Genomic DNA, 20476 nt, shown 5'->3' on the forward strand with positions numbered 1-20476 from the left:
CTATTTTCACTTAAAAAGTCAAAGAAAATTGACAAAATTCAATTCTTCTTACTCTTGTAAAAAGCGCCAAACAAATAAGTGGGCGATCCTGCACTTTAGCATAAGATGTAATCACTTTTGTATAATGTTTTAATAACTCAGTTATGTTTTAGTACTTATTCGAGAATGTATTAAGAATGTTTTATGTATTTGTATTCTGTAATTGCATCACATTTTTGGTTTTACATTTTATTTTTGTATTATGTACTAGTAAGTATGCATGTATTATGTACGATGGGTAAGAGCTACGGCTTCCTAAAAAGTACAGTGCAATTAATATCATCAAGGGCCTTAAACTGCTGAGTTGGTAACCAATTCTGTATGGATTATGTAATACTCTGGGACGGAAGCCAACTCAGCGGATTTCAGGATTTCAGGTAGTATGATTGGTAAGCTTCAAATGGGTGTAGTTTGACGTCTGTCTCCAAGAGTTTGAAATTGATAAAAGTATTGTTTGACGAGCTTGAAAATCATTCGAGGCTACAGACACAGATGTAAAAAAAGTTGGTGGTGATCGGCCGAGCAAAATAACGGTGACTGATGACCGATATATCCTGCAGGCGAAAAGTGTTCGAAACCAAACACTGCGGGCAACATGCTCAGACGTCGCGGACAGTATCCGAACGACAGTTGTTTCGGTTTACTGTGGCAGACAGCTTTATAAAGATGGCCTATTCGTCCGCCGTCCTGAATGCTGCATACCGTTTACCGCAGCCTATCTGCGGCACCATTTACATTTGTGTAGGAAACACAAAGACTGGACACCTCTTGAATGAAGTCCTGTTCTCTTTAAGATGAGAGTCGTTTCAGCGTGCAAAACGATTCTTGCCACCAGCTGGTGCGGAGAGAAATAGGGACACACTTTCATACCACTAGCATAAGGGAAAGATACCGTCTGGGTGATCCTGGCGTGCTTGTATGGGGAGGCATGATGATGAACGGACGGACGAAGCTGTACATTTTCGACAGAGATTTACTTACCGGAGATCATTGCTGTGATAAAGTTATATCCTCCCCTACTTGCATCTTTTACGAGGTGCCATTGGTCCCGATTTTGTATTTATGGATAACATTGCACTGCCCCACAAGACTCATACTGTTGTGGAGCTCCTGGAAAGTGAAGACATCCGCAATGGATCGACCAGCGTGCTCCTCTGATTTAAATTCCATCCAACATGTGTGGGTAGTTTAAAGAGACGCCTTATGGAACGATCTTACCGTGTAGGGAATATCAGACAACTGAAAGAAATATTCCTTGAAGAATCTGAACTCATGTCCCAAGAATTGTTAGATAATCTGGTGTTGAATACCGACAGAAGCTTAAGGAAGGACATATCCCTTATCCCCCTTTGGCTTGTTGTTGCTTCTGTAGGCCACACAGTTTACTGTACCAACGCCATTCTTCCAATCAAGCCTTTTTATTCGTTTCGTACTGTGTGCGTCCTATTCATTTTTTTGCTACTACACTTTCCTATTTATCCTGCATAATGTTTCACCTGTGCATAACAAATTCCCCTGCGTATAACTTAACACGCATCATGTATATACCCCCTTCTGTGCATAATGTTTTTCCTACGTATCACTAATTTCCCTGTGTATAATTTAATTCGCATCCTGTGTTTAATGCGCAGCCAGTGCAAAACAACATTATTACAATCTGATGATAATGTATCTGTTACCAGTATACGGTATATTAGGAAAAAAAATTAATGTAATAAGTATTGGGAAGTTAATGTAATGTTAAGGTAAGGCGTTATTTCGTCTTGTCAATCTGATGTGTAGAATATAATGTAATGTGTAAACCATGTATCGCAATATATAATATGTAGTATGTACTGATAAACTATCTTGTTAATGTGAATGCAAACTGTATAATGGTATTATGCATAACGATGTAGGCAGTGTATCGAGTAACGGTTACAATTGGCATGTCCAGATGACAATTCAATATGCATCCAATGTATAAAGCCTATCATGTGTATAATTTATCCAGTATAATGCAATATCTGTGTATAACAAATTTCCTGTGAATAATTTAACCCGTATCGTGCTTATAACCCCCCTATTGTGTATAATGTTCCTATGTATCATTAATTTCCCCGTATATAATGTAATGCGTACCCAGTGTTTAATAATGATATAATGCGTATCCTGTGTCTAATGCGAATCTTGTGCAAGATAACCCTGTTATAATGTACCAATATAGGGTTTATTAGAAAAGAATTTTAATGTAATAAGTTGATGTGAAGTTAATGTAATGTTAGGGTAAGGCATTAATTTGATATGTAGCATATAATGCAATGTGTAAATCATGTATCGTAATATATAATGTAATACGAAATGTAAGATAAAGGTGGACGTGGTGCTGTACTGATTAACCCAAATGGTAAAGGGACAGTACCCACGTCCTCCGTCGCTTATCGCTTACTACACTTACCTAATACTGTAAGTTTTGCATTGTGCCCCTGTAATATAAATTTCATGTCTTCCAATTCATTACATGCTAAATTACGGCCGAAATCAGAGGAGTTGACACTTTTAGTGCCTAGCGAAAGTATCGTACGTACAGGAATAACAGGCCAGTTTCATGAGCTAAGGTTTGGGGAAAAGCTCATAAAAACCAAACTAAGAATAATATTTACAAAATTCTAAAAAGCAACATATTACGAAATAAAGTAATCCCAATTCTGTTTCTATATTTGTTTAACATCATACGAATAACATCAACATAAAACGTTATGAAAAACCCAAATACAATTTTTAAAATTATTCTGCAATAAGCTGAGACTATTTATAACATTTTATAAATTTATTTTGAGGTAGAGTTCTTTCGCAACGCGAATAGCAAGTCACCATCGGACACACAACGATATATTGTCTTTGACACTTTTCGCAACGCCCGATTAAATGTGACCATGTTTTAAGTACTAGTGTAGTTGTATAACTGTAAATGGTGCTTGGCATTTATTTTCTTTGCTACTTTGAATCGCAGATGCGTAGGCACAACTGCAGCACTTGAATTTATTTATTTATGGTTATTTTAGATGAGTTAGAACACTGGTTATCATAAATTAAGGGAAAAAAATCACAAAAATATCGATAACTCCCTCAAAAATAAGCCAAACCGTGTAAAATTTGAATATGTTACCAAGTAAGAGTTGCTGAGTAAAACTGCGATATGCAAATTAGTGGCGCTGCTTTCCGAATACGTCATCTGCGAGGAGCATAAAAGTCCATGTTTGAGAGCAAGCCCACATATTTCACTATCACAGTGACATCAGAAATCTGAGATAGCCAATTCGTAACAATGACCTCCAGACATCATTTGCCTGCAGAACTGCGATGCAGAGCCATTGGGAGACTAGAGCCAGGACAAAGTCAAACAGAAGTGGCCAGATGGCTAAATGTGAGTCCTTCTGCGGTTCATAGACTTTGGAGGAAATTTCAAACCACAGATTCGGCATCTAGGAGGTTCAGCCAAGGACGGCCAACTGCTACGACGAGCTTCGATGACCGATATTTGATATTATGTGCACGCAGGAATAGAACCGCTACTCCAACTCTTCTTAGATCCTCCCTTGCTGCAGCCACCGAAAGGTTTGTGCCAACGTCAACTGTGCGTAGAAGGCTTCACGAAGGTGGGCTGTATGCGAGGCGACCAGCCATTTGTATCCCGCTCACGTCACGCCATAGAGGGACCGTTTTCAGTGGGCACGACATGTCCACTGGACGCCTGATCAATGGAGGGCGGTTATCTTTACGGATGAGTCCAGGTTTAGTCTAGAAAGCGATAGTAGGCGTTATTTGATATGGAGAGAACCTGGAACCCGTTATCATCCGTCAAACATCCGTGAAAGACATGCATACGGAAGGCGCAGTGTCTGTGTTTGGGGTGGCATCTGTTTTGGGTAGACGCACAGACTTCCATGTCTTTCCAAGGGAAACCGTGAATGCTCAGATTTATAGAGATGACATCCTTGATGTTTATGTGCGCCCATATGCCGGGGCAATAGGTTATGCTTTCCTGTTACAGCACGACAACGCAAGACCACACAGGGCTCGCATCGTAGATGATTATCTTCAACAGGAAACAATTATGCGAATGGAGTGGCCAGCTCGATCCCCGGACTTGAATCCTATCGAGCACGTTTGGGATGCTTTAGGGAGACGTCTAGCTGCTCTCAATCCGCCCCTCAGACCCTTGTCGGGCTTGCAACTGCTTTGCACGAGCAATGGCTCTCGCTTCCTATGGAACTGATAGACCGCATAATTGAAAGCATCACACATCGCTGTATGTGCTGTATTGCTTCTAAAGGCGATCATATTCCATATTCAAGGTACTTTTCCTATAGCAAACTGACACCTTCGATTTGTTCATTTTATACATGTGCTAATTTTTATAATACCATATTTGTCTGGTAATTTCTTTTTATGTTATTTGATACCTTACTATGTGTTGTACATTGTGGGTAAGTTTCATTAAATTCTACATGTAACTTTTTCAGTAATCGTGATTTTTGTGATTTTTCCTTAATTTATGATAACCAGTGAATTTAGATGAAATATTTGTAATAAAAGCTGAGAAAAACTTATAAATGAGAGAATATAAATTAACATATTTGTCAAAAATGAATTACAAAAGATTACCGAAATCAAAAAATGCCATGCAAAATATTTACCAGGAAGCTTGCGTGGGGTTTGTTAATTTTTTCCCCGGTTTCGCTGTGTCGTACTATGATGCACCGCAGCCGGCTACGTAAAGTTAGAGCGGCATGACCTGTGGAAACAAATGAACAAATAAATTTCAAGTTAAAAACTTCGCATTACACTCTAACACAACAAGAACAAGTGTAGTAGTTAACCTTTTGAGGCCGGGGCTTTGGTAGCAGTAAAAGCTACCAAAGAACGGGGAATCTGGAAACGAATACTTTCCCCCCTTTAAGAAATCACCTCCTATTTGCAACAAAGATTCTTGTGTGTACTTTAATGGATCCTAGAGTGGTGCATCTATGTCGCAAAAGGAAGATCTTTGAAAGATGTTATAAGGTGTATCTCGCACTTCCCTAGCGAGCCTTCGTGGTGTAGTGGTTCTCCACACTGAGCCGGTATTTCACAGGTCCGTGGTTCGATTCCCGGCGGTTGCATATTTTTCATCTTTTGTTTGTTTCACGTATCTTGTAGGGTCATTAGGTTAATTGGTTGCAACCAATTAACCTAATGACCCTACAAGATACGTGGTTAAAACCCTAGGGACGTCAAATTTGACATTTCACCCCACTTTTCAGCCTGGAAAATGGGGAAAAAAGACATGGCCACTAAAGTGGACAACTCCGTCTTTTCAAAGAGAGGACTCTATGGCTACTATAATGGCCATCCCGTCTTCAAAAGGTTAAAAATATTTAAAAAACGAATACTAACAAAACAAAACATTTCAACTTGATCTACATTTTAGCACGCCAATTTAACGTTTGAAACACTTTTAAAAATCAGAGTGGAGTTAGTTATCAAAACAAAGAAAAGCACAAAAAAAAAAAAAAAAACTAAAACTAACAGAATATCTGCATATTCAGATTCCAGTTTAATGCAGTGGAGCCTCGAGATACTAGCACGTCTATATACGAGATACGAGGAAAGTAGCGAAAGATTTGTCTCTAAATACGAGAACTGAATCGAGCAAAGAGCAACGAGCAAGGCTGTTGGTATGCGTGGGGCCATTTCCCGATTTGGCTCGACTCGGGGAAATTTCCTCGTCAGATCACTCAGTGTTCTTTGATGTACGTGTTTGTGCGCTTGTGAGTCAATTGTTTATTACATTTAACCTGAAAATAATTGTTTGACGATGTCTTCCAAGAAGATTGTTGCCTCAGATAGTGCTGCAAAGAAGAATAAGGAAGCTATAGCCGTTGAAATTAATCATAGATAAACATGAGCGTGGTGTAACAGTCACGGAATCGGCGAAGACTTCCGGCCTTTCGACATCAACAATCTGTACTATTCTGAAGAAGCAAAAAGAAATTAAGAAACTTGATGTAGCCAAAAGAGTTACCGTTTCTTCTAAGAACCGTCCAAAACTCCTAGATGCTGATAAGCTATTGTTGCTGTGGATTAACGAGAAGCAGGGAAAAAAAATCGATGTCGGAAGTTATCATTTGTCGGAAGCCATCATAAAGTCATAAAGTTAAACTACGGCTATATTATTTACCAGTGTCATTTATTAGAAAAACTGATTTTTATGCTGATATTTTTTTTTGGGGGGGGTGGAACGGATTAACTGGATTTTCATTATTTTGAATGGGGAAGCTTGTTTCTAGATACGAGAAATTCGCTATACGAGCTCAATGCTGGAATGAAGTAAACGACTATGCTGAGCTTAAAAGTTTTATTCTATAGAAGTTTAAGACACGAAGCAAAAAAAAAAAAAAAAATCATACATTAAAATAGCAGTCTTAAGCAGTCGGTAAAAATACTTGCTATGATATGATCTCATCCTAAATGAAATTTACTACAGTATTTTTCAATTATTTTATTAGAAGTTAATCGTTTTCCTCGTTCGTGTTCTCATGGTACAGATGATAATGCGACTGTCAAGCATCGGAAGGTTCGAGTTTCGAATCATACACTGGCGCCCGATTAAATGTGACGACATCTCTCCTTTCTTTTGCTGTCACTGGTTGTTTACAATGTTCTTCTTTATATATATATAAATTCGTGTATCATTCCAATGCCACTTATGATTTTTAAATGCGCTAATTAATATGCACAGGAAAAAAATGGGTGTTGGCATTCGAAAATTTCAATTTTTTTTTCACTGTAACTTTAACCGGGAGAGCTCTCTTCTTTAAAATCATTACGATCTCGAGCATATACATTCAGATAACAATATCTGAAATTTCGTTTCGGTTGGTTTTGCGGACAGGCAGCTAGAGGTTCATATGTAGGGAAATATTTTTTATGACCGCCCTATTGTTGTTGTGTTGTTGTCCTGTTCAAATTACATGGAAGAATGGTTGCCAGAGCCGACTGCAAAGAGAGGCTGGACTTCTATTTTCCACCAGAATTTTTAAGGGAGAGGACTCCACCAGAACTTTGAGGGGTGGCCCGGGGGTCTCCCACCCCTCTCCCCTTCCACCAAACCACACGAGAGGACTTTCGGCTCGCCGCATATTTAGAGCGTTCCTCATGCCACACGGATATTATACATTTAAAAAAAAACAAAAGTCTTTTCGGGGATTCGAATCCGAACCCTTTGGTACCGCAGTAGGCTCCCGTAACCACTATATCGTCTGCGCGTCACGACCACCTTATATTTCCAGCCACACGGACACTGTAAGGATCCTAAGTTTTACTAACGTTTATTTTATTTTAAATCTTTACTATCACTTCTTATTTTCTACTTCCGGCCAGAATTAAAAGCTTTTAACTTATTTATGCAAATTTGTCTTGCTAACGCCAAGTACTTAAGTTGTGGCCTTTTTGCCAAGCAAGAGAGAGGAAGGAGTTATTAGAAGCAGGCCGCTGGCCACAGTAGTTTTACTCGTTTGCTGGTTGCCTTCAAGGCCAGAGGTTTAATTCTCTTGATAATTTTAAACGTATCGTAGTTTTAGCAGCTCTCTGTACTACATACGGCTTTTTGTTAATTAACGGCCAATCTTAAAGTAGGCACTTGTATATTAATCCAAAGTTAGTTTAGTTAGAGTTTTAGTTAGTATTTTTATATTCTTACGTTCAGACCACAAGTGGTTGGTCTCTGTATTCCGAAGTTCCGGAAAGCTCTGTAAAGATAGAAAAATAAAAAAAATACCCTTCCTGTGATCAGGAAGGGTATACGAAACCCTTTATTGTATTGTATTGTATTGTTTATTTTCCGTATTGTATTGTTTATTTTATTTTATTGTATTGTTATTTACTTTATTGTATTGTCTACTTCACAATTTATCGAACATAGCTTGAGTAAGCTCCCTGCTCCGAGTCAGGACAGTTCATGTTTCCAAAGCAAGTAAAGAAGAATACCAGTCCTGATAACACTATACATTTAAAAACAACCATGTCTTCTCGGGGATTCGAATCCGAGCCCTTTGGTACCGTAGTAAGCTCCCGTAACCACTATATCGTCTGCGCGTCACGACCACCTTAAATTTCCAGCAAATAAAATGCAAAAATAATTCTATTTCAGGATACGAAATTGCCGTAGAGAAAAAAGTAACATTTTCCTGGCAGCGTCAATAAATAATAAAATAAAATTTCGTCAGTTCCATCACAATAAATGTAGGCGGGTGGAGAGGGAATTATCCCAAATTTTTAAATACCTAGATGAGTTCTGATTCTAATTAATTCGGATACTTGGGAGTTACTGAAACTTTCCCCATAGTAATGTATGAGAACAGGAAAGCAATTATTACAGCTTCTAAGTCATAATTTCGAGTTCTCGACATCTATCCAACAAAACGACGATATAATTGCACGAGGAAGAATGCCGTTCGGTAATAAGCACAGCCCTGCTTTGCGAAAGACGACGTTTTATAAGTGTTGTCAAATGCAAAAATAAGGTATTTTCCTTAATTAAAGCCATCCAAGGCAATGCACAAAAACAACGAAATCTTAAACTATTGTGCTTGCTGAAGCGGAGCAAATGATAACATTACCATAATAAATAAACAAACTTTAAAGAAACCTTATATGATCTACATTCGGAGGTAAATTTTAGCTCAGCAACATAAAGCCATTGATCATTTTACTTCCTTGTACGAAGTAAAAAGGAAGTATTGTAATAGCGAAAAGTTTCAGGCAGCATATTTCAACGAAAATATCCATTTTGACCGCTATCGAATGCAATTTAACGATGTTTTTGCGTGATATCTGTACGTAAGGACAGAATAAAAGACTCGTTTCCTCCAAAAAAATTATAAAACTGCTTTAAAATTAATTCTGAAGAGAATTTTTCGTGGCGTCTGTACGAACGTATGTACGTACGTACGTATCTCGCATAACTCAAAAACGAGTAGCCTCAGAACGTTGAAATTTTGTATATAGGACTGCTATAACTTGTAGACGTGCACCTCGTATTTTGGTTGCAATCGGCCGCACCAAACGTATATAAATATATTTATATATATATCCACTCTATTACCCGGATCAGTGATCTCAGTTTTCCTCGTATATGTTTGTAAATTGTACATTTGTTGCTTTAAAAATGATTGAATTATGTTGTTTTTATCTTCCGGTTAAGGTTTTTATGCCTTTAGTAAATATGTGTGCAATATTTTTAGAATTATCAACAATTTTAAAGTTGTTCAAGTGCTGCTAAGCCTTTTTTTTTACGGCGGCCATTGATTGTTTACATTTGAAACAGCAGACTAGTGGATTTGTTGCCAATCTAGAGAAACTTATCTTCGCAACAACAAGATAACGCCTTCATTTATTATTGCCAATTAAATCATGCTTAATCCTTTCTGGAATTTTTTCATGGAAATAAGTGTTTAAGATTTACTTCGTAATTTTTAATATAGATATTTTGAGTTTTTATGTATTTTTGCCTTCTCGCGAAGTAAGAAGTGAATTAATTGAATGAGAAATACTCAATCGTCTCTGAAAAGCTGTTTCTTTTTTGTTTTGTTTGCTTAATTTCTTTTATACATCATTCTAGCTTTATTATAGTATTTGAATAGAACGTGTGGCAACAATTAGATAATTCTGTTCTTTAAATGATATAAATTTTGTGCATTATGAGTTATTATATGAACGAAATATAATACTGTTATGTGAATCTAGTAGGGAGTAGTCTCAGAACGTCGAAATTTTGTATATAGGACTACTATAACATGTAGATGTGCACCTCGTATTTTGGTTGCAATTGGCCGCACCAAATGTATATAAATATATTTATATATATACCCACTCTGTTCCCCGGCTCAGTGATCTCAGTTTCTTTACTCTTATATGTTTGTAAATTGTACATTTTTTGCATTAAAAATGATTGAATTATGTTGTTCTTATCTTCCAGTTAAGGTTTTTATGCCTTTCGTAATTCTGGAAGCAATATTTGTACAATTATCAACAATTTAAAATCTGTTTAAGTGCGGTTAAGTTTTAAATAACATGGCGGACATATTTGTTTACATTTGAAACAGCAGAATTGTAGATTTGTTGCCAATCTAGAGAGACTAAGCTTCGCAACAACAAAAAAAAAAAAAACGCCTTCATTTATTATTGCGAATTAAATCATGCTAAATCCTTTCTGGAATTTTTTCGAGGAAATAAGAGTTTAAGATTTACTTAATTTTTAATAATTAGTAATTTAATTTTTGATAATTAGTAATTTTTAATACAGATATTTTGAGCTTTTATGTATTTTTGTCTTGTCGCGAAGTGAAAACTGAATTAATTGAATGAGAAATTTTCAATCGTCTGTGAAAAACTGTTTCTTTTTTGTTTTGTTTACTTAATTTCTTTTTTACATCGTTCTAGCTTTATTATAGTATTTGAAAAGAACATTTGGCAACGATTAGATAATTCTTTAAATGATATACATTTTGTACATTCTGAGTTATAATATGAAGGAAATATAATACTGTTAAGTGAACCTAGTGCCAGAGTGTCGCTATGTTAAACAAATGGAGTGAATTTTAAAGAATACCTTTATTCTATTGTGGTTTATGCGCTGTCGGCGAAGTAGATTTAATTAAATCCAATAAGTTTAAAAGAAATGCAAGAAACAAATGCGTATAATTTAATATTCCGTACAAGGAAGTCATGTGGTGTACACAACAGATTTTTTAATTTACATTAAGCGAAATACGGAATTAATTGAGCTTGTAAATTTATTATTTTTATTCGTATACTTGTATTTGTAATTTTATTGGAAGCTTGCGCACTTATGTGTGCTGCACGCTTCATGATTTCGGGCCACGGTCAGAAGTTCAAACTTGCAAATGCCGTCATTTCTAACATGTGATGAAACCACTCAGCATTTTTTACCGAACACAGTGAATGCAGAAACAACACACCGTCTCAAACTGGGTCCAATTGTTTCGGAATAGGATTTCTTGGAGAAATTTATAACACCTCAAGTGCAGTTAAATTCTAATTATCCAGGAGACAGAATATCCGTAACTTTTATTCTTACTTTGAGACAATGTCAGGTTAAGTTTACATAATTTATTTATTAATTAATTTTAATATTTTGAATTTATAAACGTCATCAGAGGAATCTAGAAAAAAATCCGTTAGTTACAATCCGTTAAACTATTACCCAATTTTCCCGCACGCAGTCTAGAAAGAACTGTAACACGCGAAATACAAGGTGTTTTAAAATGAATGTTGCGGTTTTAAAAATTAATAGCAAATCCATGTTTCACTTTATATGAACAAAGCTTCAGCATAAACGGAGGCAACTGTCCGTTTTTGACGCGTTAATGACAGTCCTTCAATATGTGCACCTTTGGTCACACGACACACATCTACATAGTATGACTTGTCGAACTTCCTGTACCGCCATTAGAAGCTTAACAGGGCTTAGTGGAGCTATTTAATTAAAAAAACGTTGAGATCTAAAACAAGGCCTAAATCAGGCCCATTAAGCAGTAGAACTATCACCATACTACCTGAAATAACTTTAAATAGAATAAACAACTAAAATATGAACTTAAAGTTAACAGAGCTGGTTAGATTTACCAGCTACACCAACAAAAGCACATTATTACATACTTTGTAAAATATAACAAATGTTACTTACATGCATAAAAATATTGCTACGTTATTCTTCTTCTGACACCAGTTGTAATGTAATTTTCTTTCTTCACGTTCGTACGGGGTTCGTAGATTTGGTGTGAGTAACGACGACGACGAAATATCGAAACACACTTTACTTAGCCAATATTAATCAGGACAGCTCCAACAACACTTTTTACAGTCGTCGAAAATCTACTCTAAGCACGCTGGAACAATCAGCGACACAGCCTTTACACTGTCAGGCGATAACGGTGGAGACAAGCTTCCCGCAAAGCAGCAGAGTACAGCTCCCGACTCGGCTTGGTCGTTCTCGGAACTCCACGTACTCTCGAGACTCTCCACGCTACAACTCGCGATGCACTCGACTACACATGAGCACAGCTCCCGACTCTTCGGTTCACTCGTTCCCGGAGCTCAACACACTCTCTCGACGCTGCACTAACCGCGATACACTAACAGACTCCTTCGGTGCACTCGACGACCCACTCGGCTGTCAACTCAGGATCGACTCCGCACGGACTGACTCGCTAGATGAGACACACACACTCGATACTAACTATCTCGCAGTCTAGACGAGGCGCACACACTCGTCTTCTCGACGAGACACACTCTGAGACACTAACTGACTGCGGACCAGCAGGGTTTATATAGCTTTCGGATTGTGTTCAAGAACATTCTGCGCTAAACCGGTAAAAATTCGTTCCAGACGGTTCTCCATCCGTCTATAGCATATCGCCAATTTTATTGCCAAATGCCCGATTTCATGCCAAATGTGGCAACCCTGCCTGCCCTCGCCATTTTATGGCAACCCTAAAACTGCTTTGCGGGGAAACCATCTTATCGCGCCTGTACATTTTGTAACAATATGTTACTTACATATACAAAGAAATAAAATAGCAGAATATCATAAACATCCTAGTTTTTCTGAAAACAGACAGTAAAATTTTAAACACAATCAATAAATATATAAATTCATTTCATTTACAGATACATATTTTATGAAATTTCACAATTTAAATTTAGTCACTTTATTTTTACTTAGATCCTTTAGAGTATTAAATTTAGCAATATCTGGAATAAATCTTAGAACAATATTTTTCATAGAAGAGCCTCTAAACAACAGGTGCTCAATATCGACATTAGTCATGCCACATGGACAGGCACAATTTTTAATCGAAAGAAAGCCTATTATAATAAAATGGAAAGTGTTCATGATTAGTTAAAGCTTGGTTTAGATACTTGTCACTTAGGCATCTTCTCTCACTTACAGTTGAGATAAAATTATATGTGAATCTTCCTTTAGAGTCTGGATCGTTTCACTTTGCTTGCCATAGAGTCAAACTTTCTATTTTGAACAAGGATTTCAAACTGTCAAAGGAAGTCTTTACTTCAAAATCAATAATTTGAATTTCAGTGGCATCCTTTGCCAATCTATCTCCTAACTCGTTACCAATGGTACCAATATGACTCTTCGTCCAAAAGAGATTAATATCTCTGAAAGCGCTAAGAAAAATGAGCATATCTTTTATCTGTTTAATTAGATCGTTACTTGGACAAACATCCGTAATTGAAACAATTGCGCTTTCGCAGTCACTATAGATTTCTACAGGATCTAGCGCAGAATTAGATATAAGCCAATATAAGGCTTCTCGCAGGGCCACCTACTCTGCCTGATAGACAGAAGCATTATCAGAAAGTATGTCTATATTTCATTTGTAAGCTTAGTTTCTCATCGGAGAACACACAAAAGGCTTCCCCCACATGACCATTAAATTTAGATCCATCTGTAAAAAACGTGTGTAGGCTGTCATATTGGGGAGGCCTTTATGCCAATTTAACGGTTTCAACAAAGCTGAAGGAATGTCTAAACCTTTCTAAAAGTCAAAATCTCTAGCTGAGAAGATCTCACTGAAACAATCGACAGTTTTATTACCAGCTTTTAATTTAAAGATAGCATATTCTTTTTCCGCTAAAATATTGATCGGAGGACATCCAGCCAAAATCTGAAGAGTTACTGTGGAAACAGTTCTAAAACACTTAGTAATCCCCAATAAAGGGATTCTTTGAATTTGCAAAATGTAGTTACGCATTCGGACCGTTCCAATCCACCATGCGCCACGTGTAACAACTGCTGGAAAATATCGCACACACATATATATATATATATATAATGGCAAGGGAAGGCAGGGTTGCCATATTTGGCGAGAAATCGCCCATTTGGCGACAAAATTGGCGATATACCATGGACGGTTGGAGAACCTTCTGGAACGAATTCTTACCGGTTTAACCCAGAATGTTCTCGAACACAAGCCGAAAGCTATATAAACCCTGCTGGTACGCGGAGAGTTAGTATCGAGAGTGTGCTTCATCAAAAGGGTAAGTTAGACTGCCTCGTCGAGAGGGCGTGTCAGTATGCCTCGTCTAGTGTGTGTGTGTGTGTGTCTCATCTAGTTAGTCCGTGCGGAGACGATCGAGTTGACAGACGGCCGTGCCGAGTTGGTCGTCTAGTGCATCGTCGAGAAAGCGTGTTGAGCTCCGGCAACGGCTGAACCGAAGATTCGGAAGCTGTGCTGTGTCGTCGAGTGCATCGCGAGTTGTAGCGTGGAGAGTCTCGAGAGTACGTGAAGTTCCGAGAACGACCGAGTAGAGTCAGGAGCTGTACTCTGGTGCTTTGCAGTGAAGCCTGACAGCGTGAAGACTGTGTCGCTGATTGTTCTAGCGTGCTTACAGTAGATCTTCGACGACTGTAAAAGTGTTTTGGAGTTGTCTGATTAATATTGGTAAATAAAGTGTGTTTTGATACTTCATCAAGTGTCGTCGTTATTCACTCTAAATCTACAAACCCCGTAAGAACGTGAAGGAAGAAAATAACGTAACAATATATACACATTATTATTTTTTTGAAAATAACTAATTGATATAAATGAAAATGAATTTTTATGGCATATCTAATTCATAACTTCTGTGAATATCGGCAGCACTATTTTAATTTACGAAAGATATATCTAACATAATGCATGGCATACATCCGGATAGAAATCTTTGAAATTTTAATAAGCACAGTTGGATACCTTCAATGTATTCACTTATTATTTATGTTTCACTTTTGACTACGAATTAAAAAAAAAAAATCTGAAATGTTTCAGATTTTAAATTACGTCCAAAGGGGCGTTTTTTAACATTTTGTGTGTTACCTTTCTTTATTAAATATCATGTTCCTCGCACTTAAACCATAAGATCCAGTGCAACAGCAATATCGCAAAATAGTTTTAAAACGAGCATATCTTTAGAATTTCCGAAACAGAGACTCACGCGCTGGAGATAAAAATGTTTTTTCTGCACAACGTTGCCATTGCTCGCTTTGAAATCCTTGAGTTTGTTAATCAAAAATTCGTCAAAGTTTTAAAAAATAGGAAATCGATCATAAAACAAATTTCAAATTTCAAATTTGGTCTTCCACATGCTCATATTCGTTGGAGGATTACGTTATTCAAAATTCGATGACTCTATGTCGTTATTTTATGACATTACAGCCGTTATTTTATGACAATGTGAGAAATATACATACATTTACGCAGATTTTCATTATTTAATTTCTTCAAATATAACGCAGGACTCTAACATTTTATGGCAACAGTTTGAAAAGTGAACCGACATTTATCCGTCCGACGCAAAATGCCAAAACGAAACTAATAGTCCTTCGGGATTCAAATCCCTTTGGACTAAAAAAACTTTTTTTTACCCTTTTTCTATAAAAGTGAACAAAATATGTCGTACATAAGATAATTTGGTATTTTTTGACAAATGTTTTGTTTTCAAGCCAGTTAATGGTGGGATACATATATCTATACTATTCTCTAGGCTCATTTGTGTACAAGAAGCACAGCGGTGTCTTGATTTTCCTACTGTTAGAAGATGATCACTAGCATTCAGAAGATTCTTAGCAATCTTCGATCCAGCAGTAATTTTTAAACTTTTGGTGGGACATATATATCCCGTTAGCAGCCAAAGGGTTAATGCAAGCAATTTTATTTACCCTCATTTATATTCATCAATTTAATTCGTTCATTTTTACTAATCTTGCCTGTTTTTCTGCAAACAAAAGACGAAATAAGTGATTTATCTCGAAACAACAGCAGCAGGAGGAACAACGGATTGTTACTTCCTTGTACGGAAGTAAAGGAATCGTACTCGCAAAAAATTTCGATTATCATATCACAATGAAAATATCCATTTTGACCACTTCCGAATCAATTTAAACGACTTTTTTGCGTGACATCTGCAAATACAGACAGAGTAAAAGACCCTTCTTTCGAAAATGGATTTAAAATGATCTCAAAAGCGATTGTTTATCGGCACCATTATATGTATCAAAAACGTTGGCAGCACAGCGTTAAAATTTAATTATGGTATGGTCATAATATCTAGTTGAGCATCTTCAATTATTGTAATCGGCCGCAACAGACGTGTATATGTATAAAAACCACCCTACTACTCAAATAAGTGAACTTTGTTTTTATACTCTTATATGTTGATAAATTGTGCATTGTTTGCTTCAAAGCTGATTGAATTACATTGTCCTTATGTTCTGATTAAGAGTTTTATACCTTTAGTTAATCTGCATGCAATAGGTGTTGAATTATCAACGATTTAAAAGTGTAAGCACAGCTAATCCTAATGTAGAGCGATTTGTTTACGTTTAAAATTCTTAGTAGTACGGTGAATTAACCCTTTGCGGCACAGTGTGTCCGGTCTGGACTCACCTAAAAATTTCCTTCTATACGCACAGAAAAATTGAATGAAAAAGGATTTATAGGTTACTATAGGTTACTCTGAAACTTCTTTGTTTATAGTAGATGGCAGCTCAACACAAACCAGCCCCTATATTTTAGCCATGTTTAGTTTTTTAAGACCCTCATTTTTCAAAGAAATCTTCCAGATTTTTTTTAGGGTATAAAAGGAATAGTTTGAAAAGAAATTTCGATGTTATTTTTGTGGCTGTATGCTAATCTCCTTATTCTATATTAGTTTTAAATTTTTACCTTGAAATCTTGCCTAAAATCAAACGGCGAACCCAAGATGTCCCCAGACCGGGCTCACCGATCATCTAGGACAACTGAGAGTCTGTATTCTTTGTTTCTCCGCATCTCATCGTTCAGTTCATTGATAATAATGCTCGTTTCAGCACTCTTTTCGAAGCTCTATTCAATCAGTGTGCCCACTTTGGGCGCACCCACATAATTAAAACGATAAGTAAGAATAAACAGAAATAAAACGATTAAACTTCACAAAATTTTACTTGTGTATTCCTCTAGGCCTAATTAGACTGCCTTTTTTTTTTCTTTTTTTTTCTTTTTTTCTTTTTTTTTTTTTTTTATCAAAACTGCACTTTAAAAGGTAGCGTGCCGGAAAGGGTTAAATCAGTTGGCGCACAAACTTCAATGTCGTTACGTACAATGGGACAAAAAGTTAATTGTCAGTTCTAACGCATCGAAAATTTTGTCTACCTGCCCGTTGGCCGAATTGCTTGTTTTTGCGTAAAAACTCCAATTTGAATCCCAAAAATGGATCTTTTAACCGTTTCTGTGTTCGCTGTTTTAGATTTTTCTCTATTTTGAAATTTTTAATGAAGATATTTTGAGTTTTATATATTTTTGGCTTGCTGCTCAATGAGAACTGAATTTATTTAATGAGAAATAAAACATATATGTAACAAAATTCGGGAAAGTAAGTTTAAATGTAATGCAGTTAAAAATGTGTATAATTTAATTTTAAAAAACAACAATTTTTACAATTAAAATTAGAGTTTCTAAACAAAAACAAGCAATCCAGCCAGCGGGCAAAAAGGCAGATTTCTGTGCACAAAACTAAAAATTTACTTTTGGTTCCACTCGGCATAAAGACACTGAAGATGCAGAAACTGACTTAATTCACTATTCTGCTGAATTTCAAATGTAAACAAATGACGTTCGTCAGGTTTAACTCGTTACTTTTAAATTGTTGATAATTCTACAACTATTGCATGCAGATTAATTAAAGACATAAAACCTTAACCGAAATATAAGAACAACATTATTCAACCACTTTAAAGCAAAAAGTGCACAAGTTAGCAACATATAAGAATAAAAAATTAAGCTCACCGAGCCAGGTAATACAGTGATAATGTTTATGCGAGATACGTACAGACGCCGGAAAACTCTTCTGAATCCATTTTAAATCTATTTTGCAATTCATTTTGGCAAAAATTAGTTTTTTTATTCTATCCGTAAGTACAGATGTTACGCAAAAGTATCGTTCAAATGGTTTCGAGTTTTTAGGTGTACACAAACTGAACAGTGAAATCTTTGCATTTATACGTAACTAAATCTGAGACATCAGTTTAGAGAAAGGCGAAAATAGCAAACTTTGAGATAAAATATTTCTATCAGTTTTTATTATACAAGACCAAGGATTGTGTGTTACGGAGTGCCTATGGTTCAAGACCATTTATCTCTACATCAGACTATTGCAGCCAAATTTTTTAATTGTCATAAAATTTTAATAATTATAACGGTGGGCAATATAAAAATTTTGATTTCGTCATTTTTACAAAACTGACTTTTAAATTTTTAAATCCAAAAAACATAAATAGTTGAAGTCATTCAAAACATTTTGTAACCAATTAAAATTACATATCTAGGGCCAATGGTTTGAAAACCTAAAGGCCGCATAAAAAGATTTTGTTGGCATAAAAAAAAATGCGCATTATTTACGCGTGCCCTACAATATTGTGAAAGCTTCAAAAGAGTGACGGACATTCTCAATAAAAACTTTATTTCGTAAATATTTTCTAAACTGCTATAGAAGTACTGATATCTTCTGTAACCAAAAATCGGAACTGTTTGGATCTTTGATGACCAAATTGTTAATAGTCCTATATACTGGAGCGTGTTTGGGGTTGCCAGAAAGTAGCAAGGAAGGTCAACAGATATGCAGCAAAATCGCCCATTTGATTTTGAGCTATCGCTCATTTGGCGACAAAATTGGCAATATGAAACAGACGGAGCGAGAACATTCTAGAAGAAATTTTTACCGGTTTTCCCGAGAATGTTTGTCTGCATGATTGGTTTCTGATGTTTTTTCCTTGGGTAATACGAATATGTGCCATTTTCCCTTCGAAAGCCCTACACGAAAGCATCCTCCCTATAGACTGATAGCCTTCGCGTGCTTTGCCGTATCTGAACAACCTAATCTTGAAATTTCAACTTACACAACAGCAACCGACACATCTCTAAAACTAAATTTTCTCAGAATGAATCTCAGAATTGTTTTAGTACTTAAATGAATGGTTCCAATCATATATCCAGAATGTCAAATCCTACATCCAATTTTTATTTCAATGCAATAGGTATATTTTTTCATGTCTATTTTTAAAATGTTACCTGATTTAGAACAAATTTATTACCCTCATCAAAAATTTTACACTGCATTAAAAAGAATCATTATAATTAATTAATCACTTGGTTAAAATAATAAAGGGATCATTTTACTTAATTGTGTCACTAATTATTGCCTGTACCGATCTTGCTTTAAGTGTCGATTTTCTGTAAACTTCTCAAAATCAGCTTGCTATTTAAAAAATTTTTAAAGTTTCCGAAGTGTAGTTCATAATTTTATTCTTTTCTTTGAAAATTAAGAGTTGTTTTTCTTGCGAGAAAATGATATAAAGAAGTAGAAAGAAAATCCTACTAAGTTTTGAAATTTTTCAGTTTTTACTCTTAAGCAATTTTTACTCTTACTAGACAAAATACTCGGCAAAGTTTCAGAGAAATGATCTTGCTAGTGAAAAATAGCTGTAAAACCTACCTTCAAGAACGTTGGTGACTTGTTCTTCGAAGTTATCGAATTCGAAAGGGGTTAGGAAGCCGAGAGATCCCAAATGGAATGCCATGACGGGAGGAACACTTTCCTGTAACGAAAATGTCACATCAGCTTCGATTTACCATAAAATAAATTTCAACCCACGTAGATGAAACTTAGACTATATTATACACTGACTACCAATAAGTATTTGGACACCTATGCAAATGACGATATCTGCGGTCCTAAGGAACGTCACGGATTCCGCCGGTATATATCGCGTAGGAAACAGCATCGGCTTTAGTCGCATGCAAGATGCCTAGCAGTTCGGAGCTCTTTGATTTCGAGAAAGGTTTAATTATCGGGTATCACAAATGTGGCCGATCCTTAAGGAACATATCTAGCGATCTGAAGTACCCAAAATCGACAGTGACCTATGTGATTAAGAAGTGGAAGATGAGCGGTGATTGTCGGAATGTGCCCCGAGTCGGCAGACCAACGAAACTGGGAGATAGAGACCAACGAGTGCTGTTCAGAGAAATTCGGAAGAACCGCACCCAACCGATGACTCTCATCCGCGAGGAGTTTCAACAGGCATCCGGGAAATATTGTTTCAATGAATACCATCTGTAAGGAAGCACATCTGCTTGGTTTTCATGGTCGTGCTGCTGCCCATAAGCCTTTGATCAAAAAGTCCAACCGCGCTGCTCGGTTAATGTGGTGCAAAGCACATCGAAATTGGACCGTAGATCAATGGAAATGGGTTCTTTGGAGTGACGAATCAAAGTTCACCCTTTACCGTTCGGATGGCAGGGTCTGGGTCTGGCGTCTACCTGGAGAACGTCTCCTGCCAGAATACATTGTGCCAACA

The 20476-nt window shown here is 36.5% G+C and overlaps 1 protein-coding gene across 8 annotated transcripts in view; it reads right to left on the minus strand.

Annotated features, from left to right (window-relative positions):
- The window catches only part of LOC118182387 (NAD kinase-like), a 216648-nt gene that overhangs the window by 30556 nt on the left and 165616 nt on the right, over positions 1-20476 (minus strand). For all 8 annotated transcript variants that reach the window (XM_035351739.2, XM_035351744.2, XM_035351758.2 and 5 more), the window contains 2 exons: positions 19612-19714; positions 4719-4816 (listed from right to left, as the gene is read on the minus strand). In XM_035351739.2, the coding sequence (XP_035207630.1) occupies positions 4719-4816; positions 19612-19714 (201 nt within the window). The remainder of the gene's footprint in view (positions 1-4718; positions 4817-19611; positions 19715-20476) is intronic.

The sequence above is a fragment of the Stegodyphus dumicola genome, chromosome 5 (genome assembly GCF_044657685.1).
Source record: "Stegodyphus dumicola isolate Sdum_Otavi_A_Nest chromosome 5, ASM4465768v1".
NCBI classification, from domain to species: domain Eukaryota; kingdom Metazoa; phylum Arthropoda; class Arachnida; order Araneae; family Eresidae; genus Stegodyphus; species Stegodyphus dumicola.